Source organism: Hyalella azteca, unplaced genomic scaffold (genome assembly GCF_000764305.2).
Source record: "Hyalella azteca isolate HAZT.00-mixed unplaced genomic scaffold, Hazt_2.0.2 contig8047, whole genome shotgun sequence".
Taxonomy (NCBI): Eukaryota; Metazoa; Arthropoda; class Malacostraca; order Amphipoda; family Hyalellidae; genus Hyalella; species Hyalella azteca.
This window is the reverse complement of record NW_025938153.1, coordinates 4,606-27,957: the sequence shown is the minus strand read 5'-3', so window position 1 is coordinate 27,957 and position 23,352 is coordinate 4,606. Positions and strand designations below refer to the sequence as shown.

At 38.7% G+C, this 23,352-nt stretch overlaps 2 protein-coding genes across 3 annotated transcripts in view; both read right to left on the bottom strand.

Moving 5' to 3' along the window:
* The window catches only part of LOC108670686 (synaptotagmin-like protein 4), a 28,866-nt gene extending 10,890 nt beyond the window's left edge, over positions 1 to 17,976 (bottom strand). For both annotated transcript variants that reach the window (XM_047881468.1, XM_018158172.2), the window contains exon 1: positions 17,805 to 17,976. In XM_047881468.1, the coding sequence (XP_047737424.1) occupies positions 17,805 to 17,912 (108 nt within the window). In that variant the 5' untranslated portion in view covers positions 17,913 to 17,976. The remainder of the gene's footprint in view (positions 1 to 17,804) is intronic.
* Positions 17,977 to 21,352: 3,376 nt separating this feature from the next.
* Positions 21,353 to 23,151, bottom strand: LOC125178223. The gene is made up of 3 exons (XM_047881467.1): positions 23,124 to 23,151; positions 21,435 to 22,952; positions 21,353 to 21,366 (listed from the first exon to the last, which is right to left on the bottom strand). Exons 1-3 carry the CDS (start codon positions 23,149 to 23,151, stop codon positions 21,353 to 21,355), a joined length of 1,560 nt encoding a protein of 519 aa, XP_047737423.1.
* Between the last annotated feature and the right edge of the window lie 201 nt (positions 23,152 to 23,352).

Here is a 23,352-nt window from a genome sequence, read left to right as displayed (position 1 = left end):
ATTGTAGAGAAATGAAGTTAACGATTTAACTTCATCGTAAGAGGTAGACATTAATGAGATAGCGCATCGTTCCACTCCGGCTCTGTAATGAAATATCAATAAATTACTTATTTTTATAGAGAAATTGTTATAATAAATACATTGTAATAACGGAAGAAGGAAAAGTTAATCAATTTAATTTAACATAAGAGATTGACATTGTTGAGACAGCGCATCGCTTCACTGCGGCTCTGCAACGAAGTGTTAATAAATTTATAATTGCTATAGTGAAATGTGTAAGTTAGATGTTACGATTTCATTTGATATTAAAAACATACATTTTTGACACACGAACATTCAAATTAATTCTTGTTATAGAGCAATTATTAGGACATAGTGTAATAGACCTCATCCTGAATGGTAACTCATTTATCATTTGAATCATTCAACATTTATGATAACAGCTTCATTTTTGATACAATGAAAAATTTTACTCCAGCTCTGCAGAGTAATGGTGATCCATTAATTATTGTTATAGAGAAATTCTTAGGATAAAAAATTAATAACTTATAACTAACTAAACCATTTAAGATTCATCTTAAAAGAACCATTGTTCACTCATCGATTTGCTTCAGTTTTGCAAGAATAAACATTCATTAAAATTAGGATTGAAGGGAACAATCTGTCGTACACATTTGATTGCACTTTATCATTATTGATAACAATAACGGCAAAATTATTCATTTTACCCACATATTTAACAACTATCATAAAACGAATCATTTTACACTCCGTTATAACAATGACGTGGACACTTAACAAAAATGGACGGTCTATAATAATGACCCAGATACATGGTCTATATTTACTTCACATTCATATGAATGGATGAAACTGTTCCATAACTTCCTTTCTACTATCATTAACCTTCATAGTTTATTCATATTCCATTCATACTGTTACAGCTTCGTTGCAATAAAGTTTGAATGCTTCGGATAATAAATACGCTATACGCGCATTTCATTTTGCTGTCGCTCTGTTCGTAAGTTATCTTGTAACAGAAAAAAAAGTTGAGAATTTGTCCAGATAGCAATGAACTTTTTGTTCATGTGTGAGTCATCCTGACCTAGTTTGGTACGATAAATGGGTATATGCTACGCCTGCTCCCTGCTTGTGTTGTGTATAAGAAGTGTCACTATTCGGACAAAACAATTCATTCATTTTTCGGAGTGATCACACCGCTCACTTTACGCCTCCTTTTAAATCTTCAATAATTTGTTAACTTGGACGAATATTAATTCCATTTATTAACTCAATACGATATGCCATAAATTTTATAATAAGTTATATTCATAAAGCCGAGAATGATATTCAAAGGCAATGGTGAATATAACAGTGATCGAATACCGGTAATTGTGAGAGTCAGATTACCACGTCAATGTGATGGTAACGATTAACCACAACTTATACAGAATCCCAAACGAGTAACTCGAAGTAACTCGAAGAAACAGTTCGGGAATTTTCAAGTAACGCGCGTCTCCAAAACGACTCAAACTTTGGATAGATGTTTCTCGTTTAAGTTAGTTTAATTAAAAGTTATTAATTTAAAATTTAAATAATTTTAAACATAAGGCTGCGCATCTCTGACACTGAATACACTGCCTTAGGTATTAATAATTTGAATTTAGTCTTTTAATTCCAATAATGTGAATTTTGTCGTAAAACAGAATTTTTTGTTGTAAAACAGAAGCTCGCGCATCTCTGATACTGAATAGATCAATGTAAACAGAAGCTCGCGCATCTCTGATACTGAATAGATCAATGTAAACAGAATCCAGCGCATCTCTGACACTGAATAGATCAATGTAAACAGAAGCTCGCGCATCTCTGACACTGAATAGATCAATGTAAACAGAAGCTCGCACATCTCTGACACTGAATAGATCAATGTAAACAGAAGCTCGCGCATCTCTGACACTGAATAGATCAATGTAAACAGAAGCCTGCGTATCTCTGATACTAAATAGATTATGTAAACAGAAGCTTGCGCATCTCTGACACTGAATAGATCAATGTAAACAGAAGCTTGCGCATCTCTGACACTGAATAGATCAATGTAAACAGATGCTCGCGCATGGAGTAAATCTCAATGATTTAGTTAAGCTCAGTGTAGCAACTTCCTAAACTAATACACGATCAACATCCACCCCTAAATTCTGATAAATAATTTTTATTATATTAATACGTTATTATTCCTAATTTGCTAAGTCATCCTCATTTTGATTGATAATCTAATGATGAAATTCCGATTCGACTTCTTAATTAAGTAATTGTCGCAGCATCAGGGTGATGTTTCAAACTTCGTGGGCTCACGATAATGACGCTACCAGCATTTCCTTTAATAAATGACATTAAAGAAGGCTTATTAAATTTAAAATTCCGTTACACGGGGCCATAATCCATTTAATACACATAGTAACCCATGAGGACGGAGCGGACGATTACTCGTTTCTGATTGGTTGGTTTAGCTTGAAAAGTCGTCAGTAACCAAGCCGTCACTTAATTAGGCCGCTACGTGCACATAGGCCGCTACGTGCACATAGGCCATTACGTGTACGTGGGCAGCTACGTGCACATAGGCCGCTACGAGTACTTAGGCCGCTACTTCTACTTTGACCGCAACGTGTACTTAGGCCGCTACGTGTATTTAGGCCACTACGTGTACTTAGGTCGCTACGTGTACTTAGGCCGCTCCATGCACATAGGCCGCTACGCGTACTTAGGCCGCTACGTGCACATAGGCCGCTACGTGTACATAGGCCGCTACTTCTACTTTGACCGCTACATGTACTTAGGCCGCTACGTGTGCTTAGGCCGCTTTGTGTACTTAGGCCACTACGTGCACTTAGGCCGCTACATGAACTCAGGCCGCTACGAGTACTCAGGCCGCTACGTGTACTCGGCCGCTACATGTTCTCAGGCCGCAACTTATACTTAACCTCTTCGTGTACTTAGTCCGCTACTTCTACTTTGACCGCTACATGTTCTTAGGCCGCTACGTTTACCTAGGTCGCTACATGTACTTTAACCGCTACTTGTACTTTGACCGCTGCTTGTACTTTGACCGCTACGTGTACCTAGGCCGCTACGTGTACCTATGCCGCTACGTGTACTTAGGCCCCTACGTGTACTTAGGACGCTCTCTGATACTGAATAGATCAATATAAACATTGACAGCTACGTGTACCTAGGCCGCTACGTGTACCTAGGTTGCTACGTGTACTTATGTCGCTACGTGTTCCTAGGCCGCTACGTGTATTTAAAAAAATTCATATAATACGGCCCCNCAGAGGGAGGGTACAACAGGGAACAGAGAGAGGGTACAACAGGGAACAGAGGGAGGGTACAACAGGGAACAGAGGGAGGGTACAACAGGGAACAGAGAGAGGGTAAAACAGGGAACAGAGAGAGGGTACAACAGGGAACAGAGAGAGGGTACAACAGGAACAGAGGGAGGGTACAACAGGGAACAGAGAGAGGGTACAACAGGGAACAGAAGGAGGGTACAACAGGGAACAGAGAGAGGGTAAAATAAAGTAATCCCTGCTGGGATCAAAGGATCTCAGCCTCGAGCTGCAGTGCCCTTGAGCGCCCAAACTTTCGTTGGTAACAAGAAAAATAAGAAGCAAATTAGAATGAAATTCGTACTGTGCAAAACTAGAGTGGAATATTCTGGGGCCGATGTACCGACGGTATATCATGTACGGCTGCGGACGTATCCTGATAGTAGTACATTAAATGTTATTTAAAAAATAATGTTCACTAGTTTTGGTCTGGTCTTTTATTTAAATAATTCTGGAGGAATAAAATTTTATAAAATTTTTTGAACGGTCTGAACTTTTGATACCCGACGTGGGCCATCGAAAGTAGCTAAAGTTATATTTAGGTTCTGTGACTGAAAGTAATCGAAATTTGTAGATCATGTAAAATTTTCAGAAACAATTAAAATGTAAATACTTCGATCCAAAAAATTAGACAGAATCCGTCGGAGCGCAGAAGAGAACGTACACAAAATTTGTTGAAAAATTTGCACTTCAGCGCGGGTTTTTAAGAAAATGTATCATAATCTATAGGTAAGTTATGTTATTTATCATAATAAATTCATCATTAAGTAACATACCGTAAACTGGGGTAACTTAGACTCCCGGGGTAACTTAGACCACTTTTCGTTTTTTTAACAAAAACCCCCAAAACTCAAAAACTATTAGACATAGAAAAATTCTGTCAATGGGCATTAAAGGCCTAATATTGAGGCTACGTAACACAATAGAAAAATTTTAAAAGTTTGCATATCTAATAGGTTAAAAAGTTAAAAATGTGACCCACAAAGAAGAGCTATTATTTAAAGCCTGTCGGAGTACCCCCTCCAATTTTTTCATTTTTTTTGGCAAAATAACTCCAGGTTTTGATGCATTGTAGTACAACTCTTCTAGTTACATATGCAACAAACAAATTTTAGGAAAGTCTCATAGTTTGCAAATGGGGGGCGCCACCCCCCAATGGGGGAACTTAGACCACCTGGGGGGCGGGACCCCCCATTTGCAAACTATGAAACTTTCCTCAAATTTGTCATTTGCATATGTAACTAGAAGAGTTCTACTACAATGCTCCAAAACCCGGAGTTATTTGGAGTTATTTTACCAAAAAATATAATTGATTTTACCACACAGTCTAAGATACCCCCAGAGCTGGGGTAAAAAAGACCATCGATTTTTTTTAAATTACATCAAAACTATGAGAGGCAGGAGCCAGCAAGTTATGGTGAGTGAAGCTAGAGTATAGACCTGTATTTTACATGTTTCAATTTAAGTTTAATTTATCTAGTAAAAAAATGGCATCATTTAAAAAAAAGTGGTCTAAGTTACCCCAGTTTACGGTATCGCAGATAAATAAAATATCCTATAACCATACACGTAATTCCATAAATATATCGTTTACTCAAGACTAGTAAAGCTTGGTTCAACTGCAACATCGTTTGCAACATATTGAAATGGCAAAGGGTTTCGGAAAAATGTCGAATGCCACAATTAAAACAGAAATTTTGAAATAAAAATTGATTTTTACAAGCAATCTAGCTCATTTTTAAGATTTGTTCATGTTTCCAGGCGAGAATCTTGCGCGACTGTTGATTTGTTGAAGAAATATGCTCATCAGCTCAGGTGTCGAAATTCTAAACATGGAAAAGAAGTTTGAAAAATTGCTGAATTTTACGTTCTACCGTTATTTTCCATTGAGAATATAACAGTAAATGCAGTGCGCAAGACAACATTTTTCGTTTTAAATTCATTTTATAGACTTTTTATAGAAGCGTTCATTTTTAAAACATTACTTCAGAGCTTCCATTGTTTCACGATATAAATTGTATAATTGAGAAAAAATAAATTTAAAATCTCCAAAAAAATATTATCCATAGAAGCTCTGGTACAAAATAGGTTGAGGATAACTGAAATGATAGGCTGAACATTTTACTGAGAACATTCGGAAGAACATTCAGCTCCCGAAAGTACCAATCCAAAATAAAGTCTACGGAGTTTCAAGCTAATATTAAACTTACTCTGATTGAAAGTACCAAGAGCTGGAATTGAAAAATTCAATGATGGTCACTAATTTTATTAAAGGCTGAATAAATGAATTTTAGTGTAAAAATGTATGTAGTTTCTCGATGTGACAGTGTAAAGAAAGCTTAAAAAAGTTCACTAAAACATAAGTAATTGGAGTTTAATCGAATACTGAAGAAACTAGAGGATAATATATTTTCACCTGAACGCAGATTTTGAACTTTGTTCGAAGTAATCATTCAATGTTAGTGTAATAGTATAAATCGAAGGAGAAACAGAATTTTTTATAGATCTTCTGATTTCAAGCAATGGTGAATGAATTATGTAGCAATAACAGCAGTGAATAATGCAACATGTGATTCGCCTCACCAAGTTATATTAATTATTCATTATCCCAATCGAGACCAAAATTAAAAATTATTTGAGCGTCATGATTCCCGCCATGTGTTCAAGTAGTTGCGTACATCGTAATCCAGTGTTTCATAGGAATTATTTGCCTGCACTTCCTACACTCTAAAGTTGTTAAGTTATTGGTACTATTTTGTACAATTAAAAATACGTACGTACTTAGGCTTGGAGATACAATTAATGCCGCTGCGAGCACGCAGACCGCTAAGTGTGCTTAGACCGCTACGTGCATATAGACCGCTGCGTGTACTTAGACCGCTCTGTAAACTAAGACCGCTACGTGTACTTAGGCCGCTACGTGTACTTAAACCGCTACGTGTACTTAATCTACTACGTGTACTAAGACCGCTACGTATATTTTATCTGCTATGTGTACCTAGACCGCTACGTGTACTTAGGCCGCTACGTATAATTTATCTACTACGTGTACTTAGACCGCTACGTATACTTTATCTACTACGTGTGCCTAAGCCGCTACGTGCACTTAGACCGTTACGTGTACTTAGACCGCTACGTGTATCTACTACGTGTACTTGAGCGAGTTCTCCAAGTTCAGCCCCAGATAATAATTCAAATAGGCGACACTGAGATTCAGAACGTAATCTCGTGATGAATTTTCCACATGTCGGAGACCCAAACAAAATAGAAAGATTCTATCAAATACTGCGATGTAAATCGCTGTCGGCTGAAGGATTCCACCAAAGGATCTTGTTTCAATTTGCATATAGATGCGTTGGGACGTGCGAGACCGGCGTCCTAGGGCCGCAGAGTTCATTTTAAAAGCAACAGGTGTTTTCAGCACAACAAATCTGCGCTCATTTAGTATTCGAAAATTTATGCAAATAAATTGAATAAAATAATTTGAAAACTTTTCAAGGTTTCCCGTTAAATAAATTTTCCGACATAAAAAAATCGGCAACATTTCAAGCGTGAGAAATAAGCCTTGATGATAAACAGGAATGGAAGATAAGAAAGAGATGCGAGACATGAGAGAGATGCGAGACATGAGAGATGCGAGACATGAGAGATGCGAGACATGAGAGATGCGAGACATGAGATAGATGCGAGACATGAGAGCAACGAAGTCGATGAGTCATAAATATATCATATATAATTATCATATAATATAATATATATAATATATCATATATAATTATCATATAATATATATAATATATATAATATATCATATACGTATATATATATTATATAATATATTTCTCATATACTAATACAAAAATTGCCCTCGTTGAACAAAAAGGCTTGGAAATTGTTAGTTTTATCATTCAAGCGACCAGTTTAGGATGGGATGAACTTCCAATACTTGTACAAACTGCAAAAAAAATAAAAATCGTGGAAAAGCAAGCACTAACGACCGTGATTTGAATAACATCGAACTTTTAGTCCCCAAAAATAAAAGGTCGAGCGCAGCGCTAACGAGCGTCAGAAAATTAATCGAAGTAAACTTCGTTGATAAAATTTCCAGAGTTTCGGAAAACTTAAAACCATGAATAAAATGGAGCATAAAAGTAACGACGAAGTGCAATCGAACGTGGAATTTCATATAATAAATCCAAATATTATCCCGTCACCAGAATGGCCATAAAAATTTTATGAAACATTTCACGGGCCTGAATTGGCATCAACACGAAGCTGCTAACTTAGCAACATGTCAAGAATGAAGAAGCAAAACGACGATAATATAAATATTCGAAAATTAAATAATCAACTTTATTAGTAATATTTTCCGAACAAGATAAAATTAAGAAAACTTGTTTTTTCTTTCAAAGAAATCCTCTTCAAAACAACGCTGGTCCATAAACATTTTCCAATAAAAGACATCGATCGTAAGTGGACTGTCTAAATGTTCGATAAGACAACAAAAAACGGCACGAGAACAGGATGGTTTTCTCTTCAACCTCCCATGACAACACAGGCATTGGCAGAAGAATGGTATCCGGAAACGATTATGTGTTTCAGTTGAAGGTAAAGGTATATAGTTTTTTTTGTTAGAGTGCGTGAGAAAAGGAAACTTGACTCAGTTGACGGTAGAAGTTTATCGTTTTTTTTTGTTAGAGTATGAGAAAAGGAAACTTAATTAAAAACAGCGCGTTGTATTGCTACACAGCAATAGATAATTGATGGTTTTCCGTCTGATATCAGTATTAGATACGCCTGAGAATAATCAGTGTTCGGATATTTCGAGATTTTAATTTTGGAATATTTTGAGATTTAATACGCGTACGCGTGATTTTTCTTCAGAGTTTATTAACACGAATGTTAAGGACTTAAAGCTGGTATTTTTACTGTGAAATAGAGTATTCGTCCAACTTCTTGATATTGGTCAAAATAAATGCCGATGCTTCGATGATTTCATACTTGACATTGATCTTTGATGAAAATAACTTCGTTGATTTTCATTTCTTCTTGTTGAATTAACTAGAAAGTAATTAGTGTAACAAGATCCATCAGAATTGATATTCTCCCGTGAAAATAACGTAACAATGTGTTTGTAATTGATAAAGTTACCAAATTATTTATTTGAGTGCCAAATTTGAAACTTTTAACGTATTTCAACTCATATTCAATTGTGAATATGAAGGCGATAACAGTTAAAAACGACGTAACTACGTATTTAATGAGATTACTTCGAAAACCTACTTAACTACGTGTTTAATGAGAATAATCAACACACCTACTTAACTACGTGTTTAATGAGACTAATCAACACACCTACTTAACCACGTATTTAATGAGACTAATCAACACACCTAATTAACTATGAGTTCATTAATACTACTCATCACACCTACTTAACTACGCTTTTAATGAGACTACTCAGCACACCTACTTAACTATGCTTTTAATGAGCTACTCAGCACACCCACTTAATTACGTGTTTAATGAGACTACTCAGCATACCAACTTAACAACGCGTTTAATGATATCACTCGGCACACCTACTTAACAACGCGTTTAATGAGATTACTCAGCACACCTACTTTGCAACGCGTTTAATGAGACTACTCAGCACATCTACTTAACTACACGTTCAACGAGACTACTCAGCACACCTACTTAACTACACGTTCAACGAGACTACTCAGCACACCTACTTAACTACGCGTTTAATGAGACTACTCAGCACACCTACTTATCAACGCGTTCAACGAGACTACTCAGCACACCTACTTAACTACGTGCTTCATGAGACTACTCAGCACACCTGCTTAACTACTCTCTTAATGAGACTAATCAACACACCTACTTAACTACGTGCTTAATGAGACTACTCAGCACACCTACTTAACTACTCGTTTAATGAGACTCATCAACACACCTACTTAACTGCGTGCTTAATGAGACTACTCAGCACACCTACTTAACTACGTGCTTAATGAGACTACTCAGCACACCTACTTAACTACGTGCTTAATGAGACTACTCAGCACACCTACTTAACTACTCGTTCAATGAGACTAATCAACACACCTACTTAACTACGTGCTTAATGAGACAACTCAGCACACCTACTTAACTACTCGTTTAATGAGACTCCTCAGCACACCTACTTATCAACGCGTCTAATGAGACTACTCAGCACACCTACTTAACTACATGTTCAACGAGACTACTCAGCACACCTACTTAACTACGTACTTAATGAGCATACTCAGCACACCTACTTAACTACAATTACGTATACAGGTCTAATCCACACATTAAAACGACAAGGTATCGAAACCCCGATGCTACTTAACCTCACTTCTACTTAACCCCAATGCTCCTTGACCCACTACTACTTAATCTTACTGCACTCACCACTACTGCACTCACCACTACGTCACTGCACTATTGTACATTTAGTGCCCTTAATAAAGCGAAAAATATAACACATAACTTACCATCTCCACACTCATCAATATAATCCAGCGATAACCCATGATAAGGATCATAATTATATACAAAACCTATAGGGTCATATCGATATCTATTCAAGGTAACTCCGCTGCTAATCGGTCATAATTTTTTTATATATTGTGCGTATCATCATACTTATTGATGAGTATCATTAAATATCATAATTGGTGCGTATCATTAAATACCCTATATCATGCACATCACATATGTTGTGCGCATCGTCAAATACGTATATGGTGCGCATCATCATATATATCATACACATATCAAATATCAACTTCTAATTCAATTAATGAAAATAATCAATACTTTTATCAATACTTTTAAAATAAATAAGAATTACCAACGAAGCTGCAACTCACTAAAGCAACACAGACATGCAAGCGCCCACACAAAAAATACAAGCGAACAATTGTGCAAATCAAGCAAGAAGTGCAAGGATGTAGGAATAAAACAGTGCTCAAACGTTAGATTTATTAGATGCAAAACATACGCAGCGAATAGTCTACACAACACACAAAATATACAGAGTCGCGGCAGTTTGTATTAGTATATGACTTCAAATAACGTATTAAAATTATCTCATAGACACATAACGTAAATAAACTTAGCATATTTTCGTAAGCGTTACTCGGGACGCAGCATCGTACTTATATATATATATCTTATTCATGTCTACTTTCAATCATTGTTAATATTATTCATACATATTCATACTTCTTTATTCATATTCATACTTCTATTTGTACAAATATATTTATGTACAAATAGAAGTATAAGTCTATAGCACTATTAAACGTGTTTGTGATCACTATACCAGTGCTATTACTAGCGGAATTATTGGTACAGTGATATTCTTATGAGTTTTCATCACGTTACTAATTGTCGCTGTTGATAACGTATTTTCAAACGTCATCGTATCAACATCGTGCGTTAGTGTTACGAATATTGACGATATATTTTCAGACGTCATCGTATCAACATCGTGCGTGCGTTAGTGTTACGAATATTGACGATATATTTTCAGACGTCATCGTATCAACATCGTGCGTTGGTGTTACGAATATTGATGACTTATTTTCAGACGTCATCATATCAACATCGTGCGTTGGTGTTACGAATATTGACGACTTATTTTCAGACGTCATCATATCAACATCGTGCGTGCGTTAGTGTTACGAACATCACGAATATTCGCACCACGAATTCTTGCGTGAATTTCTTTATTCACGACGCATTCAGATGAATACTGCCACATACAGCCACATGATGCCACATACAGCCCTTCCAGCCACACAATGCCACATACACGAGTGGTATTGAATATCTCGTACACACAGAATACAAAACAGAATACTTAGTTAACACGTCGACTCCGAAGTGGTACACATGCGTACCACGAAATGTATTTCTCCAGGACGAAGTGGTACATAATTCAGGTTGCCTAAAATCGGCCAAATCCGAGAACAAAAAGGCCAAAAAAGGCCGATAACTCAATATATACTAGTTTATTTGTAGGTTCCGCTATAAAAAATATAAATTCCATTTATTTTCTTTTTGCAGTATTTAAAATTTAATTAGGGAGTACCCCTATCATAAATTTTAGCCGACCAACGCAATTGAGAAAAACTAAATCACGGAATTTGTCCGGAAAAAATGACCGTCTGGCAAACCTGTTTGAAAAGAGTACAAAAAATGAAATAATAGTACAAGATGAAGCAATCGTAGTCAACGTGTTAAGTAGGTGGGCTGAGGAGTGCAATTAGACGTGTACTAATTAGATGTGCTGAGTAACTATTCTCGAAACTCCCGTGTACTCATTCATGTACTCATTCACGTACTCATTCATGTACTCATTCAAGTACTCATTCACGTACTCATTCACGTACTCATTCACGTACTCATTCACGTACTCATCCACGTCCGTACATGTAGAACAAACAAACGAATTACTCAGGCTATCAGGCAGACGAGGGATGGGTCAATATTACTCACTTATTCATGTTCATGTTAGCATAATGAGTGCACGCCTGCATGAGTGTTGTACGCAACGAACGATCAGGGAACGGGGGCTAGATAACTCAACAGCGTCGACTGAGTCAAGTTGAATTAAATGTTGAGTTGATAGCACCGTGTTGAACTTCGCGTGGATTGTATGATATTGAACTTTGCGTAGGTAGTATGATGTTGAATTTCAAGTGGATAATATGATATTGAATTTCAAGTGTAGATAATATGATGTTGAACTTCGCGTGGATAATATGATATTGAATTTCAACTGTATAGTGTGATGTTGAATTTCGAGTGTATAATATGATATTGAACTTCATGTGGGTTGAGTGATGTTGAATTTCAAGTGTATACTATGATGTTGAAATTCGCGTGGCTAGTTTGATGTTGGTTAGTTGCGCACACCTCGAACTCAAGTTAAGTAAGGTACCTATTCAGCATTTGTCGTAATTTACGCGGAAAGCCGGTGCAATAGTCATATTTGGCAGTATTAAAGTGAAAATTGAATTGTTGTTCGGCATCTTTGCCACCATTTTTTCGACATTTACAGAACTTTTCGGTACCGGCACAGGATCCAACCATACCGGCACAGGATTTAGCCATAGGATATCTAGGCAGCGCGTTAGTGGCAGAAGGCAGCTTAGCGATAGCCGATATATTGGCAACTCGTGAGCCTATAGCGACATTTCACCGCACACAACTTACTGGTACACAACAATATATATTGTATAGGAGAGCCGTGTACGCAGAAGGATACATTGTATACTAAGTACACATGTTTATTGTGCAAAATCGCTATACGAAATTATAACGTCTATCGCTAGTGGCAGAGTGCCGAATTTCCTCCGCATGGAACCTATTGAAATAATATACCTATCGTATTATTCATGCGACACATCATTCGTAAACTCTATCATGCACACATAACATCATTCGTACTCATCATTCATACACCATATCATCACAATAATCAACGACAGGCTAAGCTTGGTCTATTCTTCAGCGCCGATACTACTTTTCTGTGCTATAATTAACACAACACATCATCTACACACGTCATTCGTACACCACATAATCATTCATACATACATCATCATTCATACATCACATCATCATTCATCAGCCACATCATCATTCATACATCACTTCATCATTCACACATCACTTCATACAAACACCACATAATCATTCACACATACATCATCATTCATACATCACATCATCATTCATACATCACATCATCATTCATACACCACATCATCATCCATACACCACATCATTGAACAGGTCGGGATCGCGACGAAGAATTGTGGACTGGCTTCACCAGCCCTCGGGTGGACTTCAGACTGATGCTCGGATGACTTCCGCTACCTTCTTAGTGGACTTTAGCCAACTTCTCGGCTAAACTTCAACCGGTTTTTCGGGTGCACTTCAACCGGTTTTTGGACGAACTTCAGCCGGTTTTTTAGATGAACTCCAGCCGGTTTTTTGGATGGACTTCTGCCGGTTTTTTGGATGGACTTCTGCCGGTTTTTTGGATGTACTTTAGCCGGTTTTTCGGATGGACTTTAGCCGGTTTTTCGGATGGACTTCAGCCGGTTTCTCGGGTGGACTTCTGTCGGCTTCTCGAGTGAACTTCAGCCGGTTTTCGAGTGAACTTCAGCCGGTTTTTCGGGCGGACTTCAGCCGGTTTTTCTGGATGTACTTCAGACGGTTTTTCGGGTGAACTTCAGCCGGTTTTTCGGGTGGACTTCAGCTCGATTCCTTTGGGGTAGACTTCAGCCCCCGTAAACTTGTGATATTGCAAAAGGCCCCAGTGGACGTTTACCCAAGTCTTTCAACACCGAAATTAAGCTAACATAAACAATATTTTTAATTTTTTCTTCCACAAGTTGGAAGAATTTTCGAATCAAGCCTCAAGGCCTTCCGGCTGCTGACCCCTGACCGACAGAAGCTCCGCGTGTTTCATGCGTAATTCATACGTTGATAATACGATGTCTATTCAACGTTTCTTCAACATCAGATGCAAGCCATATCACAAGAACTATATGCTCCTTTCGTAAGCAAATATTCTAATAAATTTACGCTAAGAAGAATTTGTGAAATACGTGAGAGAAATTAAATAAAATGTTTTTTTTGTAAATATAAATTAAAATTATAAAGAGAAGACATCGGTGGTGTTTCTTGGTACATGCTTCGAAGTCATTCACAACATTCCAGGGAGTCAGATAGAAATATTTCAACTTACTAATATTTCGGTGAAATAAAAGTATATTAAATTATCTATTACACGCCAAAATGTGGCAGATAATAGACTATCTAGATATATAAAAAGGGCATCAAATATATTTTGCAATGAAATAATTTCGTTGCAGGCGCAGTGAGGGGTTGAAGTCGGAGGTTGAGGGTCGCTTGAGGGGTCCGAGGGGTTATGTAACCCTCTTGTCCGCAGTGCGCTTCTTGAGGGGAAAAAGAGGGTTCGATATCAACACTAGGGCTCAGGCAACACTGAGGGAAAAACACAGGTCAAATTCACTCACCCAAAACAAATTAAATCAACGAATGAATTGATTCAATATTATTTTTAAACAATTATAGATAAAATCGTAATGATATTGTAATGGTTAAGGAAATTTCCAAACGAAAAGTAGTGACAGTTGGACAAGTTGGAAACACGATAGTAAATCATTTTTATTTATTTTTCGTTTTATTCAATAAATTACTCATTTAATTCAAGATAATTATCGAGGAGGTGAATTTGACCAGTGTTTTTCTTTCTGTGGAACTCGAAAAGGCGTTGCATAAAAAAATAAAAAACAAAATAGCAAACTTCACCAAATACTTAGTAAACAAACATGGGGAAATTTTTCAACTTCAAACACAAAAATAAGAAGCAAACAACGTAAAGATTATGGCAGCGCAACTTAAACCTAAAATGTGAGTTTGAAAATATAACAAATAAACTATTTAACTTTAGCCTAACATGTGAATAGTTCACAATACAGAAGACAAAGCTACGCCATAGACATTCACACGACGTTTCAACAATCGAACATCGCATTAGTATGTTTTTGAAACATGCAATATGAACCTTGATGAATGTCTATGCAATATGGAACATAATGAATGTCTATGCAACAGGAACCATGATGAATGTCTATGCAATATAGATCATAATGAATGTCTATGCAAAGGAACCATGATGAATGTCTATGCAATATGAACCATGATGAATGTCTATGCAATAGGAGTCATAATGAATGTGTATGCAAAATGAACCATGATGAATGTCTATGCAATAGGAACCATGATGAATGTCTACGCAATAGGAACCATGATGAATGTCTATGCAATTGGAACCATGATGAATGTCTACGCAATAGGAACCATGATGAATCCATGACGAATGTCTTTGCAATATGAACCATGATGAATGTCTATGCAATAGGAACCATGATGAATGTCTATGCAATAGGAACCATGATGAATGTCTATTGTATTGAAGACATAAAATAAATGTAATAATAAATATTAAAAAAAGTCACCAAGGGAATCAAACCGAAGTGTTAGTCGTCAGTAGCTTTATGTCCGCTGGTAAAACATGGTATAACTGTTATGTATAAAAAGATTGGCTTTTACAACGTGTATGTTGATATGAAGGAGAATAATAAGATAAAACGTAATAAATAAAGTAATAAATTTTGCGATGATAAAAGGGATGAAAAATAGATAAGAATTACAAAGTTTTTTTTAAAGTCATAATTGATTGCAGAAAATGTTGAATTTTATACTGCATACATGACTATAAAAGTGAAAATAAGAAATGGTTATCAAAGATCGACCAGCAGTAGCCAAAATAAACCGAATTAGAATAACATTTATTATTATAATGCTATTTAGTAATATTATTAATATTTATTAATTCTTATTAATGTGTCTTCAGTTCAGGATTTCTCTCTCATTGGAACTATTGAGGAAATTATTGACTTATTGGATGAATGCTACGCGCTATTCTTAATAAATGATGCAGGTACATGATTTATCAATGAATAACATGAATGTGAGGCAAAGGCATTCACGATGTACAAATATCGAAACATTTGTTAATTTTTATGGGTCATTCACTCATGAATGTGAGGCAGAGACATTCACTCATGAATGTGAGGCAGAGGCATTCACTCATGAATGTGAGGCAGGTTCATTAGAGTTATCGCAGAGTAACGGTCGCACAAGCGTTTCCTGTGCGCACAGCCTGGCACAGCGTTCAAATTTGCAGTGCACAGCACACGCCTGCAGTGCACAGCACAGGCCTGCAGTGCACAGCACACGCCTGCAGTGCACAGCACAGGCCTGCAGTGCACAGCACACGTCTGCAGTGCACAGCACACGTCTGCAGTGCACAGCACACGCCTGCAGTGCACAGCACACGCCTGCAGTGCACAGCACACGCCTGCAGTGCACAGCACACGCCTGCAGTGCACAGCACACGCCTGCAGTGCACAGCACACGCCTGCAGTGCACAGCACACGCCTGCAGTGCACAGCACACGCCTGCAGTGCACAGCACACGCCTGCAGTGCACAGCACACGCCTGCAGTGCACAGCACACGCCTGCAGTGCACAGCACACGCCTGCAGTGCACAGCACACGCCTGCAGTGCACAGCACACGCCTGCAGTGCACAGCACACGCCTGCAGTGCACAGCACACGCCTGCAGTGCACAGCACACGCCTGCAGTGCACAGCACACGCCTGCAGTGCACAGCACACGCCTGCAGTGCACAGCACACGCCTGCAGTGCACAGCACACGCCTGCAGTGCACAGCACACGCCTGCAGTGCACAGCACACGCCTGCAGTGCACAGCACACGCCTGCAGTGCACAGCACACGCCTGCAGTGCACAGCACACGCCTGCAGTGCACAGCACACGCCTGCAGTGCACAGCACACGCCTGCAGTGCACAGCACACGCCTGCAGTGCACAGCACACGCCTGCAGTGCACAGCACACGCCTGCAGTGCACAGCACACGCCTGCAGTGCACAGCACACGCCTGCAGTGCACAGCACACGCCTGCAGTGCACAGCACACGCCTGCAGTGCAGTTCCACATTAAAGTTCACTCCGCAACTTCTGCATTCGGCGCTCGGGAGAAAAAAGTTTCACAAACTTTGCTTTCAGTGTTTGTTGACTGATGATTGGTGCTTGTTGCACGAAGTTTGTGCACTAATCTTGCTAAACATACACAAACAAATAAACAAACGAACAAACAAACAAACGAACAAATAAACAAACAGTCTTGTATGGAAGATAAGAAGAAGCGTTATTAAAATAAACCGTACGACCAATTAGAAATAAAACAGAACATAGAAGCTAGGTATGAATAAATAATTTAATTTAACAAATAATTATAAGCGATAACTGGATAAATGTGGAATGATTCACAACATAACGATACAAATTCTCCAGGAAAAGTTATTCTTTGAAGTGTTAAATTAGCATAAATTAGCGTGCAAAGCAAAGATGTAAATGATGCATGTAAATAATGTCACAAGATCACAATGACGTATGTGACGTTAGTGACAGTAGGGAGGCTAGTGAAAAATGTGACGTTAGTAAAATGCGCGAGGCACATAATGTATGTATATAATATATACGTAACGTAACACACGTAAAAACACACATAGAAACACACGTAAATACGCAAAGAAGCATACGTAAAACACACATAGCACGAAACGAAAAGCAACGAACATATGAAAGAAACGTTCAAACACGCAAGGTAAGAGAAGTAAATTTAGCAACTTAAAACGTAAACAAAATAACTCAAAACGTAAATAAAAAAACGTAAAACGTAAATTTAGTAACGTACTCCGAGTGTAGTAAGCGAGTGTTGCCTCTTGCGGTCCTGGAACATGAGAAGTTTTTCAACGTCTTCGTCAGCAGCTGACGATGATACGTCGCCGCTACACGTCATCATTGATGACGTCACCGACGAACTTAATGACCCGCCGCCGCCGCCGCCGCCGAGCGACGGTCGGCCTCCGCCGAACGGCGCCGATGCTGCGCCGATGGGGCGGAGGTGGGCGAGGGTGTCATCGTGGGCTGTAGTACTCAAGCCATCCTCTGTAAAACAAAATTAATTATTAGAAAATAATTATAATTATTTACCTTCAGTTACCAATTAACATAATATTAAGTCTCGCAATTCACAATGAACCAATTCTTCATAACCAAATAAATAAATCAATAAACCAAATAAATAAATTCTTCATTGATGCGGTTGGTAAAAAGCGCTACAACCGAACACTAAACGAGCGCTTAAATCATTGATTCAATTCTAAAATTATTCATAACTGGAAAAAACACAAACTGAGAGTAATTATCAAAATTAAAACAACCATAGAGTGACATTATCGATTTAAATTGTTTTAAATCTTAAATTATATAATAACTGGAAAAAGCACAAACTGAGAGTAATTATCAAAATTAAAACAACCGTAAAGTGGAAAAATTACTGTAATTTCAGTGTAGCACAGCAAGCACTTCGACCGCACATACGCTAACGCCGCGAATTTTTTATCAAGCTTGGCTGATTAAAAATTATAAAAAACTATAAAAAATTAATAATTTATAAAAAAATTAATAGTTTTTAACGTTAAATGCAGTTGGTGTTGGAGCGTTTTGAGCTTTACTGCTCATTTCATGCGCATTTTACGCGATCTTGTGCGCGCAGAAGCAATTCGAAGAGATTATTTCAGAAATCGAAACTTCATATGAAATAAATAATAAATAGTGAATTTGCGGTGCATCAGTGTGCTGCATAGCTGAGCAAAATAACGCATAGTGTGCAATATTTATAAAATAATGTATACATATTAATGCAATATTTCGTATAAATTATACATAAATAATGCTGTGTAGAATAATACATGATATAGTGATCGATTTGTGAACAACCGCGACCTAATATTTACACGAGCCTATGATCGATCAGGGAACTATAACAGGATATGATAACATACGGGTGATGGAACACTCATATTACACCCATGATAACATACGGGTGATGGAACACTCATATTACACCCATGATAACATACGGGTGATAGAACACTCATATTACACCCGTGATAACATACGGGTGATGGAACACTCATATTACACCCATGATAACATACGGGTGATAGAACACTCATATTACACCCATGATAACATACGGGTGATAGAACACTCATATTACACCCATGATAACATACGGGTGATGGAACACTCATATTACACCCATGATAACATACGGGTGATGGAACACTCATATTACACCCATGATAACATATGGGTGATGGAACACTCATATTACACCCATGATAACATATGGGTGATGGAACACTCATATTACACCCATGATAACATATGGGTGATAGAACACCCATATTATACTACGTTATTATTACATCATTTATAACAACCGAAAGCGTTATTACACCATATTTAACACCCGTGGTATCACAACATTTATAACACCCATGAACATTATCTCGCCCATGCTAACACCTATAGGTGGTATTACGCCCATGACTGGCATAAAAGTGGAATAGCTACAAAGACGGCAGTAGGTCTAAAGTGTACAATCAGAAAAATATGTGTGTTATATTATCCAAGTAGTGACGCACCTCCTACGCGTAGCACTGATACGCCCTTTTGCCGGGCCAAAACTGGGTCAAAATGACCCAAAAAAGCGCAACACCGCTAAAGATTGACGCGCGTCACCAAATTTCTTCAGAAATCAATAGCCACATTAATTTGAAAACACTATTGTTAGAAGACTGAATATGGCAGAATATCGTAAGTAGGATTAAAAAATATATGAATTGTCATAAGACAATGAATAGCAAATAGCAAATTTGTTATAAAATGGGTAATTGATTCCGAATATGTAATCTTGTTTACCTGAATTGCAACCTATCTGTATAATATAATAAAAAACGTATACTTTTATAAATAATAATATGTATAAAATGTAGGTATAATGTATGAAAACGAAAATAATAATAATAGAAGTTATAAAAAATGAATAATATATAAAAAGAAAAAAATTATATAATAATAACACAAGTACAACACAAGTAGCATATGGAAAAAAATGTTTAGTGTATAAAAAATAATAATATAGGTATTAAAATAATTATGATTTATAAAAATAATTAATGTACAATAATATAGTAAGTTAGTGGCAGGAGGAGAGATAAAGCTGTTGCGCGGCGCTAGCAACACTGAAAGATAAGGGGGTTAAAAATGGCCGTCGTTGTTCCGACTATAATTCCCAATAGGGGAGCGTAGCAGGAAATTAAACAAAAACTCCGTCGCCCCCCGCCGCCCCCCTCGCCCCCCCAGCTCCATACCAATTTTCTCACCTCACATTCCCTTACTATCCCACGCTTCATTCAGCTCTTTTCCCTTCCCATTATTTCCTTTCCTCCTCCCCATTCTCCCATTATTTCCTTTCTTCTTCCCCATCTTCCCATTATTCCTTTACCTCTTCACCTTCCCATTATTCCCTTTCCTCCTCCCCATCTTCAAATTATTCCTTTTCCTCTTCCCCATCTTCCCATTATTCCCTTTCTTCTTCCATTCTCCCCATTATTTTCCCTCTCTCCTAGCTATACCTTCACCTTTTCCCACATAATTTTCCTTCCCCTTTTCCACTCTTCCCCCCTTATTTTGTCCCGAGACTAAACGTTAAAAAGTTTGCCTCAAACGTCATATCTTCGTGTCGAATTTAAGGTAATTTTTATCCCACATTATTTAATTATTTATTCATTTAACGCCACGCGGGGTTCATCAACAGCAGCTGAACGCCACGCGGGGTTCACAAACAGCAGCTGAACGCCACGCAGGGTTCACCAACAGCAGCTGAACGCCACGCAGGGTTCACCAACAGCAGCTGAACGCCACGCGGGGTTCACCAACAGCAGCTGAACGCCACGCGGGGTTCACCAACAGCAGCTGAACGCCAAGTGGGGTTCACCAGCAGCAGCTGCACGCCACGAGGGGTTCACCAACATCCTGTCACTTGGATAGGCCGTGACAGCGTTTGTTTTGCAAACAAAGCACTGCGAGACAGAGAGCAGCGGTTCTAACAGAGCTGGTAAGAGGCAGCACAGCAGAGACATGCAGACAATTACTCTCTCACACACGGGCAGAAACAATACGGAAGAAAACATGACTGAAATGACGGGAAACTATAAAAAACAGATGACATTTCCCGCGTTGCCGTGTTAGTACAATACTCCAACAAGATGCTCACCTTGGCACCCGCTGGGCTCAGAATTTCGGGTCCCAGACCCGTTGGGCCCAGACTCTTGGGGACCAGATTCGCACGGCCCGTCGGGCTCATCAGAAAGTTTTGGTTCCTTAACATTAGCGGGTCGATCCTTGCCACGTCGACCAATAATGCGATCTTTTAATGACGGCTTCTTGGCTTTAATGGTCTTTGAGTTACGACACGCTGCGTTAGTGGAGTAATTTGAGGCCTCGGTAGCGTTATGTGGGGCCTCGGGGGCGTTATTTGAGGCCTCGGGAGCGTTATTTGAGACCTCGGTAGCGTTATGTGGGGCCTCGGGAGCGTTATTTGAGACCTCGGGGGCGTTATTTGAGGCATCGGGAGTGTTATTCGGGGCCTCAGTAGCGTTATTGCCGTTAAAACCATCAGTTGTAACTGATTTTTGCGTCTTAAAGTCAGTTGAAACGTTTTTTAATGCGTTGTCATTAGCAGCAGTATCATTCAGGGTCTTTGACTTCCAATTGACGTCTTTTTGGGGAACGACGCTTCGTTTTGGTTGAATCGAATTCACGTCAAAATCCATCGAATTTTCAATGCCCGTGCTGGGCGAGTGAGTCTCAGAATCACTATTGCTTTTGGGGAGATTTTCAAAATTAGCTGGAGTTTCTAGGGTCCTTGGTGGTTTTGTAGGAGGGATGGTTAATTCTGTTGCGTCATCAGCACCTTCAGAGGCTCTAGGGAACTTGACCTTTGCAAATAAATCATTCGACAATAGACGCGAGTCGACGAGAATATTTTCATCCGGTATCTGTTCTTCTGAGTTGAAATCTGACACAAAATTTGATCCCATATGGTTCCTGGATATCCTCCTTTCGGCAGAAGAGGACTCTGCAGTGTCGTCTGTGGACTTATTCTTTGCTGAACCCCATGGTTTCTCTGTTGAGTTTGTAGAGGTGAATTTTCTCGAGTAAAAACTCAGTTCTTCATCAGAGCTGATGGTGGATTCGTTTGAGGCTACGGGCGAAGTGAGACATTCTCCATTCTTGAACTCTTTCGAAAGCGGCAAGTTTTCAAACTCCAAAGAATCCAGAGTCATGACAGGGTCCTCTGAAATCAGGGGATCGGAGTCACTGCTGCCCTGAGGGTCCCTAGACTCTACCCCTAGATTCTCCCTCAAATCGGAGTCGGGAGTCTTCGCGACCGAGGCAGAACTAGACGACTTTATTCTTTTCTTCCTGATGATGGAATACTTGGACTTCTTTGACCCGCGTTGAGTCCCGACGCCATCGTCTACGTCCTTGGCCTTGAAACTGAAAAATTTTGGGCGCTTTCTTTCAGTGAATTCCTCGACGTTTCCGTTTTCGGGTGTCGTTTCTTCAGCAGTCTCAGGAACATCGTCGTTCTTCGAGTTCTTACGATACTTCTTCGACTTTGAGAACATTTCTTTAATGCCTTTCATGGAACTCCGCTTGATGCTGTTACGGTTGATACCCTTAGCGATGGGTACGTCAGAGGTGGATGATGGGGCATCAGCTACAATAGGAGGCTCCATATCATTTTCACCTGCGTAGTCAGTATCTGCGGTCACAGCATCAACCTCGTCAATTTTATCATCTTTATCAAAATCTTCAGGCGCAGTATCGAATCCTTTATGCAAAGCCACTTTTTGGAGCGGTTTTCGACACTCTTCTTCTGGAGTCGCATGTCCATCGTAGTCTGCATCGGAGTCTTCCGAGTCTGTGGACGGAGTCCGGACTCGAGTGACTTTGATCACAGGGACTTTAGATTCACGTCGAGTTTGCCGAGGACTTTCAAAGCAAAAGGGACAACACCATCGCAGAAACGGCAATTTCTGGGACAATCCCGAGGCATGGGCAACTTTTTTAGGAAAAGTCCTATAGGACTGACGGTGACCGTCGATGTCGTTTCCCCGCATTTTTATTATTTCTTAAAGAACTTGGCGCACTAATTTCCTAAAATTGGTCTTGCCTCAAGATCCAAGTTGAGATCCTTTTCAGCGCTATGGATTCTTAGAATTGAAATAAGGCAGCAAATGAATTCCCATTGTATCGAGCTACCGTATACACATTGCTAGGCCGCGTAAATAAATAAATCAAGTGAAATGAAGCTGATTATA